The sequence below is a fragment of the Vespula vulgaris genome, chromosome 5, assembly GCF_905475345.1.
Source record: "Vespula vulgaris chromosome 5, iyVesVulg1.1, whole genome shotgun sequence".
Lineage (NCBI taxonomy): Eukaryota > Metazoa > Arthropoda > Insecta > Hymenoptera > Vespidae > Vespula > Vespula vulgaris.
Window position 1 is genome coordinate 3,928,591 of NC_066590.1, and position 11,004 is coordinate 3,939,594.

At 24.5% G+C, this 11,004-nt stretch overlaps 1 protein-coding gene across 3 annotated transcripts; it reads left to right on the forward strand.

The window, feature by feature from the left end:
* Positions 1 to 759: 759 nt before the first annotated feature.
* LOC127064280 (uncharacterized) lies at positions 760 to 10,223 on the forward strand. 3 transcript variants are annotated; one of them, XM_050995114.1, is made up of 11 exons: positions 795 to 1,031; positions 1,116 to 2,586; positions 2,659 to 2,861; positions 2,953 to 3,091; positions 3,169 to 3,390; positions 3,499 to 3,600; positions 6,357 to 8,472; positions 8,547 to 8,742; positions 8,840 to 9,014; positions 9,092 to 9,941; positions 10,055 to 10,223. In XM_050995114.1, the coding sequence occupies exons 2-10, from the start codon at positions 1,267 to 1,269 to the stop codon at positions 9,149 to 9,151; spliced, it is 4,533 nt and encodes a 1,510-aa protein (XP_050851071.1). In that variant the 5' UTR covers positions 795 to 1,031; positions 1,116 to 1,266; the 3' UTR covers positions 9,152 to 9,941; positions 10,055 to 10,223. The 3 variants fall into 3 exon arrangements, with proteins under 3 accessions (XP_050851073.1, XP_050851071.1, XP_050851072.1); XM_050995115.1 differs by having other exon boundaries at positions 1,119 to 2,586; XM_050995116.1 differs by lacking the exons at positions 6,357 to 8,472; positions 8,547 to 8,742; positions 8,840 to 9,014; positions 9,092 to 9,941; positions 10,055 to 10,223 and having other exon boundaries at positions 760 to 1,031; positions 3,499 to 6,306.
* Positions 10,224 to 11,004: the final 781 nt, after the last annotated feature.

The following is an 11,004-nucleotide window of genomic DNA, read 5'->3' on the forward strand; positions in this document are numbered from 1 at the left end:
TGTTTTTATGAAAATGAACAAAAAAGATATTGATTTATTTTTTAAATAAATATGCTTTTTTCTAACTTATGTGATACATATATACATTATAACACGTGTGTATATATATATATAGTATAATAATTAGATTTTCCTCTAAATTATATATATCAAATTTTTTATCGATGTTTTTTTATAAACAATGCGTAAAAAGATATAAAATTGAATTTTGAACTACTGTTATTGTATTTTTATCAGTTCTTATCTAATCTCATTCTAATTTATTTTTGATAAAAAATCAATATATATATGTATATAAGATTTAATTGTAATTGAATTTACGATATCATCTATTCTTTGGATTGGTTCAAAAATCGAGATATATATAACCAACATAACCAATAAGTTGATTCGTTATTTCGATTTGATTATACTTTTTATCTAAACTGTGATTTTCTATAATTTAAATGATTGTAATATAGAAATATCCGATATTTGATCGTTGTTAGAAATGATTTATATAAAAAAAAAAAACGACTTACATAAGCGATTCAATATAATTATTTAAATCTAATAACAATATATTTTATTCATATTACTTTAAGTAAAATCAATATATATAGTTATGACATAATATCAATCTCATTACATCATTTTATATTATAACCTATAGTTTTCATTATATTTCTCATTGAATGACAAAATGTACGTATATGCATTTGAATGTTTCCTTGCTCGATTTAAACGGCAAAATTATTAATAATGCTATCGTATTGTTATTACTATTAAATATACTATAAAAATATACTTCTTTTTCTTTTCTTTTCTTTTTTTTTTCTTTCTTTCTTTTCTGATCATAACGCACGTTTGTACAGTTTAAGTCGCAATCGTGTAAAAGTGAAATTTTTAGCGCGCTTTTGGATTTCTAGGGAAATGACAAAGATATGTATTTAAAACTAGCGGACGAAAACAATAAAGGACATATGTACGATACGTTCGTATGTGTTATTCACTGTTATTCGTAATATACGATATTTAATCAACGATAAAAGGTAATTGTGCAATATAAATTATAATTGTTATTAACTATAGTATATTAACAATATATATTGACAATCTGTAAATTATTAACAAAGTAGGTAACAATTGAAAAGTCATGTCAACCCACGTGCTAATTGCTACTGATGAAACTATAGTAATAGATGAATAAAATTTATTATTTCCGGAAAAACGGTGCATTATCAATATTATTGATAGAAAAAACGAAGAAACAAAAGAAAATTTAATATGCAGGACGCTTCTGGAAGATACGAGGATGTACAAAAAATAATACTATCTTTGTTAGTTTCCCGAAAGGATGCAATTCCTTTGGGAGTACTTGCTAAGGATTATCAAGATCAGGAAGGTGAACCTATACCATGGAAAGAATTTGGATATATTACTTTATTAGATTATCTAAAAAGCATGCCAAAATTTATATCCTTTGAAAGATTAAACGGTACATATTACGTTCGTGGTGTTGCTTCTGATAAATCTAAACATGTTAGCTCATTGGTAGCTCGACAAAAAATATCATTAAAAAAACGTAATTATATACGCAGAACTTATAGACCCAGCTATTATTATCCAAAGACATCAACTCCGAGAATTCACATACCTGCAAATATTTTGAGTGATATAATAAATATGGTTAAACAAAATCCAAATGGTATTAAGAAAGAGCATGTTTTAAAAGAGGTCAATGATAAATTACCATGTATAAACATATCTATTACGGATCTTGAAGAACAAATAAAAAATTTGTCACATGAGTTATTTATAGATGGCAATCGAATTTATCCATTAAAAAAATATACAAAACCAATATCTAATAAATGTTTATCTTCAAAAATTTTATCAAGGGGAGAAAAAGTAAATCTACCATCTAAAGATTCTGTGGAACTACCTAAATATTTTGTTAGTGGTGAAACTGATTCTAATAAAGAATCGGATATTGATGATGAAGACCGTTTTACATTTGCTTCAAAGTTACAAAACAATAGTGAAAATAAAAACAAAATCTCAAACAAGAAACAGCCTATTTCCATGTTTATACAAGAGAGTGTATCTAAATTTAATAATCAAGTTGATCAGCTTAATGATAAATCTAGATTTGATAACAAGGGAATTAAACATAATAGTTCAGAGAAGAATGTTACTTTACATACTCCTATAGAAAAATTACAAGATGATGTTACTTATTTAGGTAGTGAAGATGTAAAAATACTTATAAGTGATAGAACAAGATTTCGATTAGAAAAACTTATTCAAAAATATCCAAATGGTATTTGGTGTGCGGAACTTCCTGAAAAATATATAGAAGAATATAATGTACCTTTGAATTATATCGAATTAGGTTTCAATAGTGTACGGGAATTTGCATCATATTTGCCAGAAATCTTTCAATGCAAACAACTCCATCCATCAGCAGATTTTATACTTTATGATGCAAAAATTAAATTACCTGATACAAAAAAAAATAATAAAACGAAACTTCTAAATGTAGCCGAACTATACACTCAATCATATTTAGAAGAAGATGAAGTAGAGGCTTTGCCTGTTGTAGTAGTAAGTAATATTTAAATGTTTTATGGCTTGTACATATATAGATTAAATACTATATATAATATTTTTTTGCAGTCAAGTGATACATCCAATAAATTAATGCCAGAAGGCGTAATGATTATAGGAGAATGCGTAGGACAAATAAATGTAACAGATTTAGAAAATATAACACAGCCATATATAGAAGTTTTTGTTGAAGAAGTGTTTACACCATCATTATTTTGGATACAACTTCGTAAGAAAAAAAAACTTTTTAATAAATTGATGGATGACCTTCAGTGAGTTATTTTGTCATGTATTACATTATATATTATATAGATAACATATGTTATCCTCTTATGTAAATATATTTCATGTTTTTTTTTTAAGTATTTTTTACAAAGAAAAGTACATGGATTATAAAATTCCTCCTGTTGTGCTTGAAAAGGGTTTAAACTGTGCATGTAAATATAATGATATATGGCACAGAGGAATAATTAAAACTGTTAAACCTGATCTGCAAGTAACTGTAAGTAGTAAAGCTCAAGAAATTATTTATCATGATTTAGAAAAAAATTAATTGAAATTTAACTTACTCTTAAACAGGTAATGTTCTATGATTATGGAACATTGAAAACTTATTCTCCTGACGCAATATATTATCTACATAGATTATTTTCATATTTACCAGCTCAAGCAATACCATGTGGCTTATACAACACTAAACCATGTAGTGGAGAGCAATGGTCCAAGGGTGTTACTTATGAATTTGCTGAAAGAACTTCTCAGAGACCTCTTATTGCAACTATAGTATCAACTGATCCAGAGGTATAATTATATTGTAAAAAATATCAACCTTGATCGATGAACTTAATGATGATTTTTATACATTTAAAGTTGTATTTAATATCGTAATTTATATAATTCTTGATTTAGAATAATTCTATGTTGGTAACTTTGACTGATACAATGGAAGAAGAGGATGTACATATCAATGATTGGATGGTTCATCAAAATTTAGCAGTACATGGACAAATGGTTCGTATAAGACCTCGAAATTTTCCATTTTATTATTATTTGCAATGTCAAGAGCATTCAAAAACAAATTCTGAAGATCTTAGTAGGTCTACATCAGATATTACAAAAAGTAGCAAAACATTAGTTCATGCAATCGATTTATTAAAAAATTTATATAAAGATTTATATTGTTCATTATCTGCGTCTTCAAGCAATAATAGCCGAAATAATTTTGTTTCTAATGATTCTAAAAATTGTACTCAACGTTCGAAAAAGTTAAGTAATAATTTCATTCAAGATAGTCATTCTGAAGTACCTAAAGGATTAAATAATTTCTCAGAAATGTTGAAAAATAATAAACAATTTCATTCTGATTCTAAAGTTATATCAAATTCTGATTATAACGGAAAATCTGATAAAAAACAGTTACCTTTAGAAACATCAAAGTATGTTTCAAATATTACACAATCTACTATAAGAGACGAAAATTCTTCGAAAAAAAATCAATGTAAAAAAGAATTAGAAGAAATAAATAGTTTAAACTGTTTATTTTTAGCAACTCAGCCAGAAGAACAAGAAAATTATAATATTAAAATGAATGTTACAAATTTTATAAAAAGAAATGAAAGAGACATTGAAAAATGCATTCAACAAAAGGAGCAGAAACATAAAGACATACCTTTGCCAAAAAAATGTTTCACAAATGCAGTTAATCTCAGTCTAGATTTACAATCGAATTATCAGGATTATGATACATTACCTGATGATAATATCATTACAACTAATAATAATTTCAAATTAATTAATAAATATAAAAGTAATATTAATTTACAAAATATAGAAATAGGTGTATCAGAAATAATTCTCTCAAAATTAAGGTCAAATAGAAGCAGTGTAAACGATAAATCGTCTATAAGTACGTTACACAATATAAATGATTCATTAAATGAAGTTAAACAATTAACAATTAATAAATCGAATATTTCAAATATTGAAAATAGTATGTTACTTAATGTACACGATTCTTCTAGTATGATTGAAATTAATGAAGAAAGAGATTCTATATGTAAAACTAATAATACTTTAATGCAAATCTGCAATAAACGCAATGAAGATGCAAAATTGGACTCAGAGGACTATTCAAAAAATTATGATAGTAATAATGAAACAAAAGTGGAAGCGTTAGATAATACATTAGAAATTAGTAAAAATGAAGAAATTTCTAACTTGATTTATCATAAAGATGTCAACGAAAATAATTTAATAAAAATTACATCTCAATCACAATCGTTCTTAGAAATTGAACAACACTACTCTGAATACATGGAATTGCATAAATCAACTGAAAATGCAATTAAAAAAGTCATATTAACATGTAATGATAATAATCTACAATGTGATAAGAATGAATGCAATATTGACAGTAACACAGGTAATTCTGGAAACTCTATTCACCCAAATACAAAAATTGATCAAATAATTAAAAATGATGATGAGTTGCGAATTACAGAAATAAACGGTAATGGATCAGAGAAATCATTGAATGTGATGAAAGATATAAATTGCAATAATGACAATTGTAAAGATTATTTAGAATCTCAGATATCAGAAATGAAAATGATTGAAGATGCTGAAGGCATTTTGTTGAGTAATATCGATTGTTTAAAAAGTTCTAACAATATAAATGAAGTAAAAAAGAATAATGATCAAGCATTAGACTCATTAATACAATCGAATATTGCAGAACAGAAACATGTATTGAATAAATATAAAAAAGAAGAGCATTTGGATAATGTTAGTGATAATGTCACACATGCAACAGATAATAAAATTTCAAGTAATTTTGAAAAATCAGAAGAATTAATGTTTGAAAAGACAGATGAAAAAACAATACCTATATTTCATGATATCAATTGTCAATATGACAGTGATGATGAATGGACTATTGAAGGCAACATATTTGATTTTTTTGGAAACTCTATTCTATCAAGTTTAAAAATGAATCAGTTAATTAAAAGTGATGATGATCTAATAAAAATTACAGAAATAAACGGTGATGGATCAGATAAATCAATGTGATGAAAGATATAAATTGCAATAATGACAATTGTAAAGATTATTTAGAATCTTAGATATTAGAAATGAAATTAAAAATGATATTAAAATGATTGCAAACTCGAGATATTTTGTCAAGTAATATTAAATCTTAAAATGGATTAATCAATGCAAATTAAAATTAGAACAATTACTATACTTAACTAACAAAAGAAAAAAAAAAGAATGTGAAAGTAGATATTAGCAAAAATAGGTGTGATTAAAGATGAGTTATTATGGATGTAGATAATGTACATTATAAATCACAAGGTACAGTAGAATCATAAATATTATTGTTAAATAAAATTTTTCAAAATGTTGATATTCAAAGTAGGTACATATCCAAACGTAAAAAGTTATAATAATAGTTACAATGTAAACAATAATATGATTATATCGTTTACATTAACCCCTTTTTTTTTTATAAAACTTGGGAAAAATGTACAACCTTTACGTTTTTATGTGTTATGTAATAGAATTTTATATGTTTAAAAAATAAAGATATTTTTATAACAAAATTATTGCGTCTTGTTTATTTTTCCGATATTTAATTAAAATAGATGACAATTTCTCATAAGGTGATAATTTTTCCCAAAGTAATTTTTTTGCATTAGCATTATTTCTCTTATATAACAAAAATTAAATTAGAAATATTAATCTATGATGTTTTTTATAATCTGCAGGGTGATGTGGTTGATATGAGTAATTTAATGTTATTTGTTGAAGAAAATCTACTTTATGCCACGGACAAATGTTATGGACAGGATTACTTTACTCCTAAAGTAGAGAATGATAAAAACTGTACAGAATGCTTGATGAATATTCCCTTGATATCGCCTGAAAGTACATTGCGTGAAAAAACAATTGAAGTATTATCTGACTCATCATTATCTACTGAATCGTTAAATTTGTTAATGAATGCAGATAATAATCCATTTAAAAATGTACATAATGGTGAATGCAACGATGAGATTATACAATCAAATATAAAAAAACGATCTACCAATCCTTTTTTGGAAGATGCAGATAAGCACAAGAATCTTACTAATGTTTTATCACCACAAATGTTTATGCAAATTTGGAAGACAAACCAAAGATTTCAAATGCAAATAATAACTATGTTTAATATTCTTCTTGCGAAAATAGATTCGACTTCTGTAGAAGTTAACATTCATTCATCAGAAAATGAAATGAAACAAAATTATGAAGAACGTTTGCTTTATGCTTCAGAATTTTTGAAAAATATAATTTTAAAAGAAGATATATCATCTTTATTAATATCAAAACCAGCAAACTGTTTTAATAACGTTACAATCGATACTAACTCTAACAAAAGTAATGGAATATGTGTGCCTTTATTTGCAAATAATACTAATTATGTTGCAACTGGACATTCAGAAATCAATGATAATGACATAAACAATGTACAATTGGGATTGTTGGAACAAATAAAAGAAATGAATGATATTACTTCAAATTCTAAAGCACAAGTTCCATGTATCCAATCTTTTTTTATGGAACAAAATATAAGTGCTATTAGAGATTCGTCTACTGAAAGATCAGCTATGACTGAATTAAAAACAAACACATCTCCCTTCCCATGTCAGAATGATTTTAAAAATAATAAAAAAGATCAATTTAATGTATTGGGATCAGTACTAACAAATGAAATAATATATAATGAATCTAATGAAACCAATCCTTTCAAAGTCTTATTAAAATTGAAAGATTACAAAGACTCAAATGTAACTCAAGTAGAAAATGAAAACCTTGATGTTGAGAAATATTATTCATTAGATTGTACTAATTTTGATAAAAATCATATTGAAATTAAAAATACATATGATCATAGATCAATGATACAATACAACGATTATACACCATTTACTTCTAAGTGCGTATATGATACTTTTTATCCAGAATTTATATCAACAAATAATAATAATAATCCATTTCCTTCATTCAAAAATGGGGAAGATATGACTTTCCAATCTGGCGATAGATTTGTAGATAATCCGAAAACTATAAGAAGAAATTTCCATTTTAAGCAAGAATTTGAAACATCAAATAGAAATTCTGGTATATCATTATTTTCTGAAAATGATTATTTTCAAACTTCTAACAATTATTCCACATCATTGAGAAATAATAAAATAGAACAATTAATTAGCCCACAATTTTCATTGCCAATAAATAAATTATCGATAACAGACGAAGAATTTCCATGGTTTGATAAATTAAATATTATATCTAACTCACTAATGTGTACAAATTTGTTAGATGAAAAAGATATTAAAGAACCAAAAATTAATTCACAAAGACTAGCAAATATTTCTACAGGAACTTGGATCAGAGATGCGGAGAATACAGTGTCATCACAAGTAAATATTCAGAATGAAAATTACACAAACCAATCATTGATTGATTCGCTAACAATAATAAATACAGATCAACAGTTTCAAACAACTGTAGATAATACTAATCATTATCAGGAGCCAATTAAAAATTTTGATTCAGAGTTTACACGTTTTCCATATAGAGAATATATATATGATGATACAAGAAATTTTAATTGTACTACAGAGAATAATTTAGGTTTTCAGAGTTACAATGGAAAATCTCAAACTAATACATATTCAAATGATATCAGTTGTAACGAAAAACAAGTAGAAAATGAACATAATATCATGCATACAAATGTTGTAAGTGAAATTACTGATGAGAAAATAAATATGCCTTGTTATGAATATTTAATAAGTACTACTAAAGGATTAGCAAAGATTTTTTTTCGAATAGCAGGTTTGTATTTAATCTTTATATTTTTAACATAGATTTGATTTTTATATAAATAATGTTTTATATAATTTACACAGAAATAACAAATAAAAAATTATGCATATTTCATTTTGAAAATGAAGGATGGTTATTAACTAACGATTTTGTGGCAGCATTTACTACTTATACAACAGTTTCAGAATATTGTAAACAATTGCAGATATGTCATTTAAATATCAATTTTAAAGAAATCAATAGATTGGAAAGTCCAACTGCATTTTTTCAACTTGATAAGTAAGTAATTATAACATTCTATAAAAATTATTATTGTTATCACATTATTTATAGTACAAGAAGTTTTATAATTTCTGTTTTGTAACTTCTATTTTAGAATGCCATTAAATGTATCTCGAGATAAAGCAAACAGGATTAATAATATTCACTTGATGCCTTTAAAATCTATTATTAGAGTTCTTATAAAACTAAAAATTGTTACAATAGAAGAAGTAAATAGAATTAATATAACAAGAGGATTTAGAGAGAATTTAATTTTACAGAAAGTATGGGTAAGTGATATTTTGCAATTATAATTGTTATCTAATAATTAGCCTTTGTAATAATAATTGTAATAAAAATCTTTTAGATTTTGATTAGGTTTTATGGACAATTAAAACGTTTTGTGCAAAAAAGAATTGACAAATAAACATTAAATACAATAAACATTAGAACTTAATTTGAACATCAGAATTAATTGGGTAAAATCGAGTTAATCTTAATTATATAATGATAAATTATAAGCCTACTCACAATAGGTGATAATAAATAGATAATATATGTAAGGCAAATTATTTTTTAATTTGTTAATGGTGGTCTTAAGAGGGAATATAAAAATATTTTGTTTATTACAACTTGTGTATAGACAATATACAAATGACATGTATTAGACAGAATATCCAATACAAAGAGTTATATTGTTAATAAAAAAATATATTTTATTTTTGTAATAAATATATCCAACTATATTAATATATAATATACTTATAATTTATAGTTATAATTTTATGATATATTAATAATAAAATTTAATACCGAATCAGAATATATTATTATATTTAAAAAATGTATTATAATTATAATAATTTAAAAAATGACCTTTCCAAATCAAGTAGATCTAAATAAAATATCAAAAGTAATCCATTCAAATCGATAACTGAGTGTTCAAATTGTGTAACCGGAAATGATGACATCTATCGGAATTTTGTTGTAATTGACAATATTACTATACAGCCAGCTTCAAGTAATGTGAACAAGCACGTCGGAGCAGACGATTTCGCGTGCTTAATGTTTAAATTTTAATATTATTTCGTTTATTCTAAAAATTTAAGAAATATATTTATAATAACAAAATGGCTGATAAAGTAAACAAAGAAGCAGAAAGCTTGAAAGGTTTCTCAAAATATTTTAATAGTGTGACCATACAGGGACGAGCAAACGTAAGTAACCTCAACATTATTTCTTTCTTTTAAAATTGATATTTTCGAACATTAATATTATAGAAAAGAAATTACATTGAAATATATAATAAACATAATTTTGGATTTTATAGGTAGCTAAAGCAACATATGCCCTTGTAGCTCTAATTTCAGCTTACGTTTATCTCAAACCAAAGAAAGCAGTGGCAAAATAAGAAAATGAAGGCATATAATCATCTTATATAATGATTCTGTCTATAAATTAGGTGTGCTATTTACTTAATAAAAATGTAGTAAACAATTTATGCGTTTTTTGTATTTTCAATTTTTTATTTAAAATTGTCATACGCGTTAATAGATACAAGCCTTACAATGCTACAATACTAATTATTTTTTCCATGATATAATATTTTTAGTATAAATGTTTCTTTGAAATTTATATATTTTCAAATTATTTTCATTAGAAATTTCTAACAAAAAAATATACTTAATCAGTATGATTCTAATTGTATGTTCAATATCGATTGTGGTTTATCGATAGATAGATCTTTGACAGCTAGACCGAATATTACTACTTTAGAAATAGAGATACTTTAGAAGTACTTTAGAATATTGAAAATATATGTATATATATTTATGGCATAAGAATAAAAAATAACCATTTATTGAAAGATGATCCTTGTTTATTATGTACATGTAATTTATTATATAAGTATGGTTAAGTTGAAAAAAATAATTATATATATCTACATATATGTGTATATGTTTACCCTTAACTTGATATACATTCTTATTTGATATAAAATCATATTATCTTAAACATATTAATGTGTATAATTTATTAAATCAAGTTTTAAGTTCGTGTAACAAAAAGCAATGACAAATATTTTGTGAAAATGTAAAAGAAAAAGTTAAATATGAAAATTCAATTAATTGCAAAAAACACTTTAAAAAGTTACATTATCTGGATTTTTTATATATTTATGTATGTATTCATAGAAATACATATAATTATGGTTTGATGAAAGTATATATATATATATATATATATATATATATATATATATAAATAATTTTATAGAAA